Source organism: Aspergillus mulundensis, assembly GCF_003369625.1.
Source record: "Aspergillus mulundensis strain DSM 5745 chromosome Unknown scaffold_7, whole genome shotgun sequence".
NCBI classification, from domain to species: domain Eukaryota; kingdom Fungi; phylum Ascomycota; class Eurotiomycetes; order Eurotiales; family Aspergillaceae; genus Aspergillus; species Aspergillus mulundensis.
In genome coordinates, this window is record NW_020797895.1 from 1,564,865 (window position 1) to 1,580,857 (window position 15,993).

General features: G+C 50.7%; 7 protein-coding genes across 7 annotated transcripts; 2 read left to right on the forward strand and 5 right to left on the reverse strand.

Annotated features, from left to right (window-relative positions):
- Positions 1–1,370: 1,370 nt before the first annotated feature.
- On the reverse strand, positions 1,371–2,273 carry DSM5745_07301 (uncharacterized protein; the record flags this gene model as incomplete). Its single annotated transcript, XM_026749317.1, has 2 exons — positions 1,371–1,628; positions 1,656–2,273. The coding sequence occupies 2 exons, from the start codon at positions 2,271–2,273 to the stop codon at positions 1,371–1,373; spliced, it is 876 nt and encodes a 291-aa protein (XP_026602407.1).
- An 804-nt stretch (positions 2,274–3,077) lies between these two features.
- On the forward strand, positions 3,078–4,508 carry DSM5745_07302 (uncharacterized protein; the record flags this gene model as incomplete). The annotated part of the gene is made up of 1 exon (XM_026749318.1): positions 3,078–4,508. One exon carries the CDS (start codon positions 3,078–3,080, stop codon positions 4,506–4,508), a length of 1,431 nt encoding a protein of 476 aa, XP_026602408.1.
- A 144-nt stretch (positions 4,509–4,652) lies between these two features.
- DSM5745_07303 (Zn(II)2Cys6 transcription factor) lies at positions 4,653–7,099 on the reverse strand (the record flags this gene model as incomplete). Its single annotated transcript, XM_026749319.1, has 7 exons — positions 4,653–5,441; positions 5,503–5,940; positions 5,994–6,292; positions 6,336–6,742; positions 6,791–6,903; positions 6,957–6,980; positions 7,034–7,099. 7 exons carry the CDS (start codon positions 7,097–7,099, stop codon positions 4,653–4,655), a joined length of 2,136 nt encoding a protein of 711 aa, XP_026602409.1.
- Positions 7,100–7,408: 309 nt separating this feature from the next.
- Positions 7,409–8,035, forward strand: DSM5745_07304 (actin-binding ADF family protein; the record flags this gene model as incomplete). The annotated part of the gene is made up of 4 exons (XM_026749320.1): positions 7,409–7,419; positions 7,476–7,709; positions 7,776–7,824; positions 7,901–8,035. 4 exons carry the CDS (start codon positions 7,409–7,411, stop codon positions 8,033–8,035), a joined length of 429 nt encoding a protein of 142 aa, XP_026602410.1.
- Positions 8,036–8,230: 195 nt separating this feature from the next.
- On the reverse strand, positions 8,231–9,810 carry DSM5745_07305 (cytochrome P450; the record flags this gene model as incomplete). Its single annotated transcript, XM_026749321.1, has 2 exons — positions 8,231–8,572; positions 8,641–9,810. 2 exons carry the CDS (start codon positions 9,808–9,810, stop codon positions 8,231–8,233), a joined length of 1,512 nt encoding a protein of 503 aa, XP_026602411.1.
- A 790-nt stretch (positions 9,811–10,600) lies between these two features.
- DSM5745_07306 (serine hydrolase domain-containing protein) lies at positions 10,601–12,521 on the reverse strand (the record flags this gene model as incomplete). Its single annotated transcript, XM_026749322.1, has 4 exons — positions 10,601–11,434; positions 11,535–11,749; positions 11,804–11,914; positions 11,966–12,521. The coding sequence occupies 4 exons, from the start codon at positions 12,519–12,521 to the stop codon at positions 10,601–10,603; spliced, it is 1,716 nt and encodes a 571-aa protein (XP_026602412.1).
- A 242-nt stretch (positions 12,522–12,763) lies between these two features.
- Positions 12,764–14,764, reverse strand: DSM5745_07307 (fungal specific transcription factor domain-containing protein; the record flags this gene model as incomplete). Its single annotated transcript, XM_026749323.1, has 6 exons — positions 12,764–13,437; positions 13,480–13,757; positions 13,826–14,047; positions 14,092–14,499; positions 14,552–14,622; positions 14,720–14,764. The coding sequence occupies 6 exons, from the start codon at positions 14,762–14,764 to the stop codon at positions 12,764–12,766; spliced, it is 1,698 nt and encodes a 565-aa protein (XP_026602413.1).
- Positions 14,765–15,993: the final 1,229 nt, after the last annotated feature.

Consider the following 15,993-nt stretch of genomic DNA (forward strand, 5'->3'; position numbering starts at 1 on the left):
ATTAAAAAGACCTAAAGCTATTTTCTCCTACTTTTTATTTACTTTTATTTATAAAAAATTATTTTTATTTTTATTATAATTTTTTCTTATAGTAAAAGTGCTAACTTTTAAATAAAATTACCTTTTTATTTAGGCCTTAATAGCTTTTTAAACATGCTACTAATATAATATAATATTAATATTTTAAAAAATAGGCTTTATATAGCTTAAAGCGCCTAAATTATAATTTATTATTATTATTAAGGGCTTAGGGGCCTTAAAATCTTAATAAATAATTTTTAAATAATTTAAAATAAAGCTATAAAAATTAATTAACTTATTAGTAAGCAGGCTAAAAATAATATAAAAGGTTTAATTTATTAAAGTTACTTCTATAATATTTAATAATAAAAGGCTAAAGTGGTTGGTCTTGTAAGTGTAATTTATAAAAATAATATAGGGAAATTAGTAAAATAACTTTATAAAAAACTTATATATAAAAAATAACTAAGTAAGCTATTTCTTTTTTTTATTATATTTTAGCTTTTAGTTTAAGTTATTTTTAAAGTTATTTATAAGTACCTAAAGTAAAGATCTACCTTTTAGCAAGGCTTAAAACTAGTAAAACTAATAGTTATATATATTATAAGGTAGGAAAACTAATAATAAGCTTTTTATATAAATTTACTTAATAATTTTAAATATACAGGTCCGCTAGGTAATTTATTAATTAATAAAGATTTTTTTTTATTTAAGCTCCGCCTAATAATATTAAACTTAAATAAATTTAAGTATAAAATTATAATTATAATAATTATTTTAAATAAAAAAATACTAAAGTTTATTATGCTTATAATAGCTTATTTAAATACTAAATTTATAATTAATTTTTATAAAACCGCGTGTTATACCCTGGGGGTTATATTTAAGATTATAAATATAATAAAAATAAATAGCTTTAACCTAGCTATATTTATCTTTATTAAATTATTTTTTAAAAATTATATATTAATAATCCCGGGCTTATTACTAGGCAGCTTTTAGTACTTAGGCTTTAAAAATATATAATTATTTAGGGGGTAAAGATAAAGGGCCGTTATTATTAAAATATTTAGTATTAAATTTAGTAGGGTTAATATTAAGGGCAGGAATATATTTAAAAATAAAGTTATTATTATTTTTAGGCTAGATTTCTAGTTTATTATTTTTAGTATTTATGGCTTAAATTTATATAAAATTATTATATAAATCTTAGCCCATGGTTTTTAATAAAAATCACCACTAATTACATAAGAAGTTAAGACGTGGCCGACTTAGCTTAAAAATAAAAAAACTAGCTATCTAGACCGCTTTTTAATTAGGATTCTGCTTTATAAAACCCTGTTGAACAGTCAAATTACCCTGTCAAAAAAGACTAACTCCGGCATCTCGTCTCCCTCGTCTTTTTCGTCGTCATCCCCCTTCTCAATGCTGTTGCTGTCATCAGTCCATCTCAATCCATCCTCTGCATCCCCCTCCAACCCCACCTCATCGAGACCAACTCCCGCAAGACCAAACTCCTCATCCACCCCATCAGCGCGATACTCAGCACCAACCTCAGTTACCATATTATCATCATCTCGAAAATACAAATCCCGCAGGATCCTCAACTACTTCATATCTGATTCCGAAATTACGGTGGACCGTGGACAATCCGTGATCCGAATCGCGCGGAGAATCGCAGCAACAGGCGCACCGCGCCATGGCACCGGTGCTAGAACTCCCGGGTCCTTTGGAACAAGTGCGGTTCCAACCCAGCTTTTCAGGAAGACCCGAGTATACAAGCCGACGGGCTTATTAGTGCAGGTAGCGTACTGCCGGGCAGTCGGGACGATTCGAGGACATTTCCCAGTGTCGAGGCAGCTGGCTTTCGCTTTCGCTTTCGCTCGACGAACTCGATCGTGCAGTTCGAAGCGGATGAAGAAGGATAGGTCGCCTGGGTAGAAGGTTAAGCCGGGATCGAGGGTGTTGCCGTAGCGGCTTTTGCAGTTTGGGCAGAGCGGGATGGCGTTGGATTTGCGGTGCAGGTGGAAGTTCAGCAGGCCGCGGTCGCGGAGGAGGCGGTTCCTACGTACATTATCGTCGTCGTCCGGGATGAGGAAGGTGTAATCGTCCGCTTCATCCCTGCACATGAAGCAAAAAGCGTCTTTGCCCCAGTATCTCAGCTCGGGCTTCGCTGCGCGCGCGGAGCTCTTTCTGGAAGGGATGCTCTCGGTCTCGGTTCTGCTGGAACTACGTGGGGAAGCTGTGGCCATGTCTGGATGCAGGTAGTAGGGATAGAGGTCACTTACTACTTCCGACTTCTTTGACCTCTGAGTCACGACAGGTAGGCATTGGCGTGGGAGTCTCCGGTCAAATTAGGGTTTCCGCAATCTCACGTGACTCCAGGCAGGGTCTTTCCTTTCTTGGTTCCTTAGCACCCCATTGGTGCGTCCTCCCCAGGTAGACATCCTGTGTTAGCCTTTTTGCTTGGCTCGGGACACTTATACGCCGATCCAATCTAGCCTAGGTAGGGAAAATCCAGCAAGATACCGAGAAGTATACTGTAGGGGTGATAGGGGACGAGCGTCGTGTTTGGATTCTGTGGGCGTTGATAAAGGTGCTCGTCCCCAACTGCAGCTGGAGGCCCGAAGAGACATACAAGTCTATCTAAACTATCATAACGAAGTCCATCTACTACGTCCCGCAGCATCGAGTGAGCCACAGCCTGTGGAATGGGAACACTGCAATGCAATTAATTTCTTCAGCAGCGAGTTAGGGCTGCCTCCCCAGGGCTCTTCGCATGCATAACTTTCTGTATTTCCACGCACAATACAGAGGCAAGACCCAAGTGCTTCATAAAGCCACATCAACTTCATCTCGGAGACTCGGTGGGGTTAAAGCTGCTGCTCGGGGCGTGGGTCTCCAGTCTCGGCCATTCGGGCCCACGGGCCCGGCATGTTTCCACTCCACTGCACACCCTGGGGCAGGTATACCGGCGTGAATATAAACCTCTACTCGCTTCCCAAATTCAAGTTCAATTGTCATCTGTCCCACACACAAAGCCAAATTATCTAATCATGCCACACATCGAAAAACTAACCCCGCTTGACGCGGCCATGCCGAGAACATACATCAGGGTGCTCCTGGTCTTCCACGCGGCGTCGCCATCGAGGTCAGTCACAGAGACACTGCAAGACGGCCTCGACAAGCTGAGCGAGCAGGTCCCCTGGCTATCGGGGCGGGTATTCGCTACCGAGGGCAGCAAAGGATGCGAGATTCGATATGAGGAAGGGGATAGGGCACCACTGCTTGTTGACAAGGGCACCATAGCGCGGGCGGCATTGGACGATACCCCACCGGAGGTCTGGCCTGTTTCTGGGAGTGTGCTTGAAGATGGTGCGCCCGTTTTTGCGGCGAGTATCTTTCGCTTCACGCCTTTGCCTGCAGGTGCAAACAACGAGCAAAGCGAGGAAACGGAAAGCAAAAGCGTAGGCTTATGCGTCTGCATCCATCACAACGCTGTTGATGCTACGGGCCTCACGGAGATCATAAAGCTGTGGGCGGAAAATGTTAAGAACGGATCGCTTGCTGTCTACCCATCGGCCGGGGGTAAAGAGAGGAGGCCAAGGCCCGTCCAGCTATCAGAAGCCCTCTCCCCAGACCTGGCAGACCTCGAGACCTCCGGGACTGGCACGGACGACCTCCTCGCCCTGCACCCCGAGTACTCAGCTCTCCCACCAGCTCTACCATCAGCACAGACGGAATGCACATCCAAGCTCTTCACCATCTCCACCCACTGGCTCAACACCCTCAAGCAACTCCTCCACAAACACACCCCAAAGCCACCAAGCACAAACACCCTCCTCTGCGCCCTCCTCTGGACAACCATCACGCGCGTCCGGAGCCGCCGCGATGGATCCCTAGGCACGAAGACAAGCCGCCTCGTAACGGCCGTGAATGGCCGATCGCGTCTAAACATGACCAGCCACAGTGAAAGTGAAAGTCAGCGGCCGTACCTCGGAAACGCCGTCCTCTACGCCCTAACCACATACCCAGCGGTGGATCTTGCCTCCTCAACATCCGACGCAGACCCGGACCCATGCGCGTACCCCATGCGCTCCCTAGCCGCCATCTGCGAACACATCTCAGCGTCCCAGGGCCCCAGCACCATTTCCAAGCGGCATATCGCGGAGGTCTACGCTCTGCATGAGAGTGCACGACCGTTGTTCCCGGGGTGGGACCTCTTTGGCTCGCGGGACGTCGTGGTGACCAGCTGGGCAGACCAGGGGCTGTACGAGGTCGATTTTGGAGAGGCGCTGGGGTGTCCCGGGGCTGTGAGGCTTCCGGGGTTAGAGGAGAGGGTTTTTGCGGATGGGGTTGTGCTTGTGTTGCCGCGATGCCGGGGGAAGGGGGAGGCGGAAAGGCTTGAGGTCTCGGTTATGTTGCGTCGGGATGATATGGTTGCGCTTGAGGGGGATAGTTTGTGGCAGACGCTTGTTTCGGTTTGAGGAGAAGAATGGAGTGGAGGGTTAGGGGGTGGGAAAACAGAGAGAAGGGAATCATAACTGTACAGAACTTAGATATAGAAGAAATGGATATATACAGGATGAAATGATAGAACAACTCCAAAACCACCGGCCAACAAACACCTACTACGCAAAATAACGAAAGTCACCTGCACCTGCGCCTTCTCCCGCACCTGAAAGTCCAAACTCCAGATCAAACCGATTCCCCAGAAACGGCTGCCCAGTGAACCAGTCGTCCAGGAGCTCAGTTGCAAACACCGAGTCCATATCCATGTCCACACCCAGATTTCCATCGTGATTTAGACTCGCGAAGACATCTTCGAATGTTTCGCGGTGCAGGTGGATGGCTGAATTGAATTCTGGGCCTGGACTGCTGTCTGTGTTGGATGGTTCAAGCATCCGCGAGGGCACGTGCATGTGCGTATCTTCTAGAGTTCCAACGGTAGAAAGCGATGACAGTCGTTCGGTGTCCCCGTCCATTAACCGCCCCGCAATCTGGGCAAACGTCGCACAAACCTGATACAACCTCTCCGAGCCCTTCGAAGCGCGGCGGAACGTCTCAAGGGTACCGACGACCTTGGAGAGGAGCTCGGCGCTCTCCGTATCCTTTGCGGCAATGGCGTGCAAAAATACCACGAGGAACGGCGTGAGGGACGAAAAAAGCAGGATCCAATTCACGTACTCGCCGTCCGAAAGGAGGCCCGAGTTCTGGTACTGCGGGAAGCAGGTGAGGTGCGCGAGGAGGCTGTTGCGTGCAGCGCTGAAGCACTCCGAGCTAATATGGTACCCTGCTCCTGATCCTGTTTTGGCGGACGAGGAGTGGTGAAGCAGTGTCAAGGTGGAGTAGAAGGAGATATCCCAGTTTCCTCGGGACATGGCGAAGACTTGTGGGTTGTTGATCCCGGTCGGGTTGATCTGGAATTCAGATTGTCAACTAGGTGGTCGTGCGCCGTGATATCCGCGGGAAATAACACACCTGTTTCAAATCGAGATACCACCGCTCCATATCCCCTGCAATCTCTCGGACAAGAGCTGCCCGTTCATCAGGTTCTGCAACAGCAGTGGCACTAGAATACAGGCTTGTGAATATTCGCTCCTGAAGCCCCGCCAGCCTAATCCCCATGATAAACGACTCATCCCACGCACGTAGCGCTGAGTCGGTGGAGACAAAAGGATGCCGTGTGTCGATTTGGGAGCTGTGCATGTTGTTCGACACGCGACCAAGGACGAGCGACATGTTCTTGTCAAAGACGTACACCGTCCAGAAAAGGCGTCGGATGCTCTCTGCCTTGGCAGATGGGATTTGTCGATAGGTGGATTCGCGGTGGTACCCGAGGGAGTGGCATTGCGTTGCGGCAGCGGAGGCGAGAGACCAGTACAGGGAGGGTTTGATTTCGCCCTGGGCTTTGACCATCTGGTTGAATTGGTTAATGATCATGGCGAGAGAGCCGAGAGGGAGTTGCTCACTCCCATAGTCAGAGCGAGGATGTGCTCGAAGCTCGGGACAACGAGAACCTCGTATGACTCAAGCGCCGTGACGAAGGTCTGCTCGCATTGGTCCAGGTAAGCAGGGAGATCGAACCTCTGACATAGGCTGTCTTTCATTGCGATGAGTTCTTTCAAGACAAAGAAAAAGACACCATGAGCACAGGCTATCTGCCCGATGGATGCCTGGCTCGTTGTTGAAGAATAGACTTTCCGGCAGAGACCCTCGACCAGCTGGAGATCGTTGATAGCATATGAGGAGAGGAAGATAGGGCGGCGGGCTAGTTCTGTTAGCTTATATACATCCCGCGAGAACTCATATACCTCTTATGTTGCGTAGTAAGCTAGTCACCAGCGTAACTGGAAGATGCTTGCCCGATGGCCCAGGTGCAGGTCGCGAGGCCGATGAGCGAAGAAAAAAGAGGCTCTCTGTGAGTTCGCGAGAATCATGGAGGGTGTTTTGGAGATAATCCACTGAAAATCCAATGTTTGGGTCAGCGTCTCCCGCTATAGACGCGGAGAGAACGGCGCTCGCTTGAAGGGACTGGTTTGCGAATGAAGAGGGGCCCTCGAAGAGACGCCCACCATGACCTCCTTCTTCTACAGGGCGAGCTCCAGCAGATGGGGCGCCTTCTTCAGCCTGCACTGATGTGCGCGGTAAAGACTCCACAGCGGCTAGCCTGGACTCGAGATCCCGGTATTGTCTATCCAGGCGTTCCACAAGGGCTTCACTGATTGTTGTCACTGGATAGAACTAGAACGGCTGGCGAGCGACATACAGGTTCGCTATCTTCTCCACCTGCAGCTGACCTTTTGTCCGCTCATTCGGATGACGGCATGTTATCTTCGATATTTGGCAGTTTGAACAGGGAACTGTACGGTCGCAACGGATCTAGTCGTACTTAGCGATTATTGGCTTCAAAAACTCGATCGGATGCGGCCTACCTTGCGGACCTTGCAACCCTCGCACTATGCCCCGCATGTTAGCAATTGGGCTGAGTCTAGATCGTCCGGAGACTTACCGCCCGCGGAACTGATGATAGTCGTTGCCGCCTGGCCTGGATCGTCTCCGGCGCGTTGGACGTCATCGTGGTTTGATTCAGTCGATGTTGGTGCGGAGGAGAGAACTCGGAGCCGCGCTGCCGACGGACCGAAAGCGAGTCATGTGACCCCTCGCCTGCTCACCAATGAGAGGCCATTATTCCTCGGGCCCGCGGCTCCGAACGGCCGCCCATAGATTCGTGGTTATTTCTAGGTGTGCGAGAGGGAATACGGTCTCATCTTCTCCAACATCCTCTTGATACCTCTTGATACCCCTTAATACCCACAGCAAATATGTCGGTCAGTCGAAGTACCCAGCCTCATCACACAAGCCACCCATTACTGACGGTCATCAGATGCCATCAGGGTATGTTTGCCTGCGATCTAGTCCACCGAAGACATTCATCTAACCCAGCTTCGTAGTGTCACGATCTCCGACGAAAGCATAAACGCCTACAAAGACCTCCTCTATAAGCGCGGCGCAGCCAAGCCAAAATTCATCATCTACAAGATCACCCCCGACGAACGCTCCCTCGTCGTAGACGAGAGCTGTCCCGAGAAGGAGTACGAGGCCTTCCTGCACAAGATCACGGCGGAGCCTGAACCCCGATATGCGGTATACGACGTCGAATATGACTTGAAAGAGGACGGGAAGAGGTATGACCGTGGTCTCGATAGGAAATATGGGTGGAGGACACTTTGCTAAAGCTGCAAGCTGCTCAGGGCCACGACGGTTTTCATTACTTGGATGCCGGGGGCAACATCTACTCGGGTAGGTTACCTTCTATCCCCTGCCATCTTACTTTGGAAGAAAGCCGTGATGGCTGACTCTCGTCATGGCTATCTAGTTGCGGATGCTCTATGCCTCGACCAAAGAGCAGCTCCGGCGAGCCCTCGACGTCAAGGTCTCGATTCACGCTGACGAACCGCATGACCTGGAATGGAAGAATGTGCTGAGCGTGGCGTGTGGAGGGCGATTATAAGGCTCTTTGTACCACTATGGGCATACTGAATAGAAGAGCATAAGCGACTGCATAGAACTATTCCATCCGCAGGTAGGGGCGGGCTGCTGATAGTCATTGATTATAAGGCTTGGAGGGCGATTTCCTGGATAGAACGAAAGGTAGAATATAAACCCGTTGTCATACAAACTTGCCAACCATACCTATATTTCAGACCTAATTCGCCCGCACCTTCAACCTACACATCAGCCCTGGCTTCTCCCAAAGAACATACGACTTCTGATCCACCCAGTTCGAACTCTCCTCGCAAAGCTCAAGATCAAAATTCCACAGCACACGCGCCAGGATAACGCGCATCTCAGCGAACGCAAGATTCCGCCCAAGGCAATTCCGCGGTCCAACGGAGAACGGCTGCAGTATGGCGCGGTTGTCGTTGTAAAATGGGGACGACGGGTCTTCTTTTGCGGCGGGGAGCCACCGCTCCGGGATGAATTGGTTGGGTTTATGGAAGTTCAGGGGTGAGATGTAGGCGGCCGATTGGTGGACGGAGACTTTTGTCTGTGGGATATGTTAATTATTTGTTTTTAAATGACGGTGGCACGAAGCAGGAGGAAAGGGAAGCATACCCTCGGCGGGATTTCATATCCCGAGATATTGATCGGTTCCACCGTCCACCGCTGCAGGCCCGTCGGCACAGGCGGGTACAGTCTGAACGCCTCCTCGAAGCAGGCAAGCATGTACGGCAGGTCGGCGGAGGCTTTCAACACCGTGATGTCTGATTCATTGACCATGACCTTGCGGACTTCGCGAACCACCTTCTCAAGCACGCCCGGCGTCCGCAGGATCCAGTACGTTGCACCGGAGAGCAAGGTAGCAGTCGTTTCACTGCCAGCAATAATAAGGATATTCGAATTAGCCACAATCTCGCTGTCCGTCAACGGCTTCGTCATGGCGTCCTTGTCATCCTCACCACGGCTCCGACTCCGCAGCATCGCATCCATAAAGTCGCTGCGGTTATACGAGCCCTTCTGCAGTCTCTTCTGCACTGTGATGCGCGAGTGCTCGGTCTGCTTCTTCCTGGCTTCAGTGAGACGCCGCGGGACGAGTGCCGAGACAACAGGCTTGAGCAGCGGGTACGCATCAAACACAAACATGATCGGGCCGGTCTTAAAGACGTCAAAAATCGTCCGCACCCAGTGGTGGTACTCGGAGCTATCGAGGCCGCCGAACGACTGCCCGAAGGCCAGGTCGCCGATGAGATCGAAGGTCGTCAGGTTATACCACTTAGCCATGTCCTCGGAGCGGTTCGACTCGGCGACGCCGCGCAGCCGTGATATCAGCTTGTCGACGTACGACTGCATCAGTGGCTCCTGGTCCGCCAGCGCCTTTGCAGAAAACGCGTGCGATAGCGTTCGCCGATAACGGCTGTGCTCTGCATCGTCGGCTGATGTTACGGCTTCGCGGCTTTGCGCGGAGTGTAGGACCTTTGGTAGTTGGGCGTGCTTCTGCTGCGGTGTGCTGCCGTTGCCGTAGATGTCTTTCCAGGCGTCCGGTGTGATGAAGGAGACTTCGTCGCGGCTGAAGCGGACAGCGGGCCCGTATTGTGCGTGGAAGCGCCTCATCTCGATGTCGAAGGTTCCGCGGACCCAGGATATGTAGCGCAGAGCAGGGAAGATGGTCCATAATTTTGGACCGGGGATGTAGCGGAGGGGGTGGAGGAGGAGGTATTTTGTTGCGACGAGGGCGATGTAGAGAGGAATGGCCGCAAGGGACCAGAGGAGAAGAGTTGATGGCATTGTGATTGTGCTCAGTGTAACTAAAACGAGGGAAGCACGGTTGGGTGGACGCGAGGCTGGGGTGGGACGGTCATATATAGATGGCTGGGCAGACATCCCCGGGTATATCCAGAATCTGGGACGGCGGCTAGTTGTGCAGCGTGGCTTTTCATAGCCTGATTTATGCATGTACACATGCCGATCAGCGGCATTGCCATCCCCAACTGCGTAATGGTGTAACAGGACATCACTTGGCACACCCGAGCAGAGGGTTTTGCATCGGGGTTCATAACTCCGTGGGATAAATCGTGCATCCATACCATTTCCCAGGCTCCAGACTTGGTTTAGGTCAGTTGACTGCCAGGGTAAGTTCGTTATCCTGCTCTTATGCAGTGCGCACCTGCCCCCCTGCTTCCCATAGGAACTCCAAGTCGTACAACGGTGGACATTGGCCCACTCGTGGACAGAAAGCGGAGGGTTTTGGATCGCTGTGCATAACTCCGATAGAAAATCGTGCATTCATACTATTTCCCAGACTCCATCGGTCTAGGTCAGCCGACTACCAGGGTAAGTTCGCTATCATGCTCTTGCGCAGTGCGCAGAGGCCCACCGCTCCCCAAAGGGACTCCAGGTCGTACAACGATGGATAATTGATAGATTCTTGATGCATATAGATAGGCGAGACTAGTTTGGTGCAACGGACGCGCCCGAGACCCAAAAGACGAAGGAGCTAGCTTGTGTTGGCGTCCTGAATTTGTGGCTGATGGTGCAGGTAGGTATCAGAGACGTGCTCTGCCAAGGACAGTGCGACTCAGTATACGCGTTTCTCCAAGTCGTTCGTCTCCCTCCAAAGGTCCACCTGCAAGGCCGGAATCTGCACACCCACAGCGTCACCACTGGCGTTCAAAGCAAAGACAAACTCGTCCAGCCCGCGACCTCCATATGTGAGCTTGTCGACATCCATCCATGACACACAAGTCGGAGTCCCATTATCCGCTAGCTCGGTTATATCCTGGAAGACTGCGCGGAAGGCCTGCCTTGAGCCAGGGCCGGAGTCGTCTATCAGCTGTGTTGGATACAACCTGATACTCAGACCCTTTGGTTTCGAGATTCCGAGCAGGGCAGCGAGGATCGCTCGGAAGTCGGTGCCGTTGCTGACGAACTCATTGATACATAGTCCGGGCAGCTCATCGTACGCCACGGTAATCGACGAATTGATCCCAGATGCCTGATACTCTCTCCCAAAATTCTGGGCTGCCTGCTCAGGAGCTGTAACCATTAACGCTTCGAGAACAACATCTTCAATTATATCTGCATGTGCGTTCAACTCCGCCGGAGTCTCAGTATCAGCGGAGAGAATCGCGAACCCGACCCCAAAATCATGGACTAAGCCGAGGTACGAGCTGTAGAGGCCTCCGTTTACTCCTTCGTTGCTCAAAACCGTGTAGACGTCGACCATGGACGTATTCGGGTACGAGCCGCCACTATAAATAACCCACGGAATACCGAGAGAGTTAGCGGGATTGGAAGTGTGCGAGACCGGTCTGAGCCAGCGGTTTGTGCGGGACTTGGTCAGAAGCGTCGAGTTTAAAATTGCTTGGCCGGCGATCGAGAGATCGGTAATTGTTGTGAAGAGGGATTTGATCTGGAAAGTTAGTGAAACCTCAGCAGGACGGGAGGGGTAGTGTTGGCTTACGCTTCGTCTCCTGCCTGGCGGCAGACCAACCACTGGCGTTCTTGGTAACAGGGATAATCCCGTTGCTTGAATCGAGTGGCGCAAACATTGTAGTTTGCGTCATGCCTAAGACGTCAAATACATATTGTTGGAGGACGTCGCTGAAGGGTTTACCAGCGATTCGTTCGATGATGTAGCCTAGGAGATGGAATGCCATATTAGAATAGCTCTGGGTTACACTGGGTGGCGCGACGAGAGGCTGGTTCGCCAGGTATTGGATAAACTCTGCAGGATCAGTATCCGGTACCACATATGCAGTACAAACAAAGTGAGTCATACCGCTGCTATCACACTTAATTCCATCGCCACAGCAAGGCTTGGGGGGTTCGTGGCGCGGAGGAAAACTGGCCTTAGCAGGACTCATTTGCAAAGTAAAATTGGTAGAGCAATCTGTTTATCGGGGATCAGGTATTGTCCTGAATCAGTTAATGGCGTACTTACAATCTCTCGCAAGCCCAGACATATGACTCGAACGCCGGCCAACAGTAACATCATCCCACAGGACATGTTCAATATCGTCCTGAGTACTCGTGCCATTGGCCAGCTCGGGAAGATATTTAGTAACAGGATCATTCAAAAGATGGTCTCCTCCCGAGAGAAGCAGGCACCACACAGTGAAGACCTCTGTAAGACCACCAATGCGGTAAATGCTATTTTCATCGGCGACACGAGAGCCAGCCGCAGAGCGGCTCAACGCGGGCGCTATATGATGATACTGCCAGAAGAAGGGTTCGTCTTGCGCGCTCCCAGAGTCAGCCGAGGATAGGGCGATGCTGAAGGTGGTATTCGGAGAGACATCCCCATGAGAACCGGTGTTTGTCGATACTAGCATGTCCAGCTCCCGTGTCAGGGCTTCCAGGGCACTCGCAATGGTCTTGTCGCTTGTGTCCAGAGTCCATGGCGGGAAGGCAGGGCCGAGCAGGGGACATGGAGTAAAGGAGAATGCTGAAGAAAAGAGCAGGAACACTGTTGATGCGCGAGAGATTGAGAATACCATATTGAGAAAGAATGCCGACTGAAGTGATCTGGTTTGAGAGTAAATAATGATGTTTTCTCGTCAGGATCGCTCTTCTATATGTACGATCGGGTCGGTGATGCTGAGGCCCCTGGCCGGTCGTCAGTATCGGCTCGGCGATAGACACTGCCACCGAGCCTAAGTTGGGGCCAATTGAAGCTCCTATTGAGGATCAAGAACAAATTCTGGAATGGAAGTTTCACAACATAGCTCTTGGATAAATGTCATACCCAATCGCCCATCATTTGCTCAATGGAAGGCGCATAAGAAAATCCAGCGAAAACTTGCGAAGCCGAAGTTTCGACTGGCAGCGAATCCCATAAAGAGCCATCGAGCTGTCCTGTGGCCCGCATAAGCCCGTTTATGTCAAAATCAATCAGGTCAGAATATAGCGTTTGCTGTTGCTGGAATGCGTCGGTGCGAGCGTGAGACATTTCTTCCTGTCTTTTATTGAGTTCCTCGACCCAGCGCCGGATCTGAACTACACGCTTTTCAAAGTTGAAGAAGATATCTCGCGCTCCGTTGGTATCTACGCTGGCAGTAGACAATGCCCCGGTTCTCGATTCCAGTTTTGACAAGGTACTGAGGAAAGAAGCTGTTTGGTCGGGCTTGTCGGCTGCGACAGTGTGTCGATAGGCAACGAGCAAGGCAACCCCCATCTGGACCCATTGTGTATTGTTGAACCCGACTTCTTCATTGGATGGGGAATCAATATATAGATTGAGAATTGATGTTGCTGAAACAATTGCCGACATTGACATTTCGTCTCTCAAGGAGAGGGAGACAGGGTCAAAAGTTGAATGCGGTTGAGAGTGTTGGCCGCTAATGTTGAGAGCTAGCTGGTACAAACAGAGCCCGGTGGCGTGGTACTGAATAGCAAGGAGAGCTCTGTACATGCCTCGGTTAGTATCATGAAACATTCTAGTGAATCAGAACATACGGCTTTCGTAGATATCGAAAGGCAAACGACGACGAAACACCTCCAGGTCGGAGTTGAGACTGGTGATGTAGAGCTCCGATCCCGATCCAGGCTTTTCTAAGTCTAGTGTGTGCTTTGAAGAGAGATTGTCGATTTTACCTGCGATGAATTGGAGCTGTATCACGTAGGTCATGTATTTGTCATGAAGATGCTCGTTGGCTTCGAGGAGTGCCTTGCAACATTCTTCGTAGTAGGGGAGGCGCGGAATAGTTGATATCTTCTGCACGAGCATCGCAACCCTAATGCGATATTAGCGGTATGTTAGCCAGTGCTAATCAATACCCACTCCAATAGCAGAACCACTTACGAAGCGGACAAGTAGTAACAGCCCAGGACAGCCCTCTGCTCATCTCTTCCCCAAGAAGGTCGTGTCAGTGTCTTGTCCTGCGAGTCATGTTGAGGCCCGAAGCGCAATCCCGTTTTCCACATCTTTGTCTGCGGCGGACGGTCTAAACGGAGATCAACGACGAGGCTCACAGCCAGGTGAAGAGATTGTGTATATCGCTGTGGTTTGGAGTGGTAGTGTGACCTGTCACTGTCAGGTTCATGATGTTAAATCAATGACAGCCGTACCATGCGAGGAAAACCAACAGCCCCTGAAGCAACTCAAACGAGACCTCTCCACCCACGACCATGCGCGATGCAACGAGGCTCTTGAACTCATGTCCCAACGCCCGCTGTAATGGCATGTTCTCGTACGAAGACGCCACGAGGATTGCTAAGAAAAGGAAAGGCTTCTTTTGACGGAGCTGCTTGGCGGATACAGCAGGGGGCACAGTTACAAAGCAGAAGTGAGGTAACATCTTGGTCTTGAAGTTGCTGAGATATCGTTCGGCCGTTTCCACGTCAAGGACGCCTCGACTGATGATATCTTTGATCGCCGACTCGCCATCGGATAAAGGCACGAAGTGTTCTGTATTGCCTAAACCCACTTGGTCGACAGTAGGCTCGTTAATTTTGGACTCCAGAGCTGCAATTCTCCTAAGTCACACTTCAGAACAAAATAAAATATCATCCGCAAACAGTGCTCAACGATCCTTTTGGAAGCCTTTGAATCGGCGACCAGTCTGGCGATAAAGACATTCTTTCCTTAAACGCCGGCATCTGCGTAGTACACATCAGACTATTCTTGTTTTTCGATAGAGTAGGGAGATTACCGTGTACATTCGCCAGCGTTGTCCGAATTTCGAACGCAGCGCACCTTAGAATCGGCGCAGCTCTGACATGTTTTGGAGACGGGAGGCATTGTAATGCGAGCCTCATCCGATCAAGCTCGAGACCAATCCCAAAAACAACAATTCAACTAAGCTCTGTGCTATAGCATCAAAGTGTATTGGAATCATACAAGACAAAACTTGGCCGGAGCGGGAGATGAGAAGATGGCCTGATGGGCAAGAGATGCCAACAGTTGCTGCGAGAACTGCGATGATTGGTCCACTACAAGGCGGCTGACTAAGCTGATGGGAAAGCGGTGCTGGCTGGCAGAACACCATCCGCTACTCTTTTTTCCACTCGGATACATCAACGTTGACTACTTCTCAATACTCTTGCAAGGCAGTGGATGTTGAGCCAGGAAAAGGACTCCTGTCGCTCATGTCAAAGCCTTTCCGGCTTCCCCGCCTTCGTTGAGCCGATAACAGTGACTGCCTATCGCTCGTGATCCAGCCGCCCACGCCCACGGTCCCGGGATGCGTCTTCCAATTGCCATGCAGACGGCGTTCTCCGTAGGATTGTTGCCGTGGCGCTGCAAGCTGCATTAGCGTGGGAAAAGACTTCCTCCATCACGAGGGGAATGCGGTCCGGCACCCGAAGGCCCGACCCTTGCAAATCCTCTCGCAGTCTCGAAGGATGAAGCTCACCAATCCGAGGAGTGAAGGGCAATCGCGAAGACCTTGGTGGGCAGCCATGAAGATTCCTGCCAATGAGTGTTGCTAGGCGTCCAGTCTCTAGCGCGGGCAACGAAGGAAAGGACCAAGGTCTACAAGGAAGATCCGTCCTCGCACGGTTCGCTCCATAGTGCAGCCTGTTGCGGATCGACGCAGCAGCATGCATGCCTGCGCACATCAGGGTAGATTATACCCGTGATTGCAAGCGCCTAATTTCCACCTGCACCATTCCTCACATCATCCCCAATGCCAAGGGTCTGGACCCGCGGGCCGCGTTCCTTCCGACACCTAGGCTTCGACGTCGAGTCTCTCCTCAGACGCAGCATTGCTGGAATCTACTGGTTCTCGCAATCAGAAAATAAACCCCTTTGTGGAGGAAGAAAGTACGCCACCAGCGTGCGAGTGGTGGCTGAAAGGTCTACCGTACAACCTGGAGACGTAGCTTTGCTTGCTCAGGATCTGGCCTGCTCCCGAGGTCGTCTGCACCAATCCCCGGAGTCACGCATTCGAGTATGCAAAAGGTAGATATCATGATCGCTCAACTAACGGTACAAAGGACAAGCACGAGCATGAAGAAATCAGAAAAGCC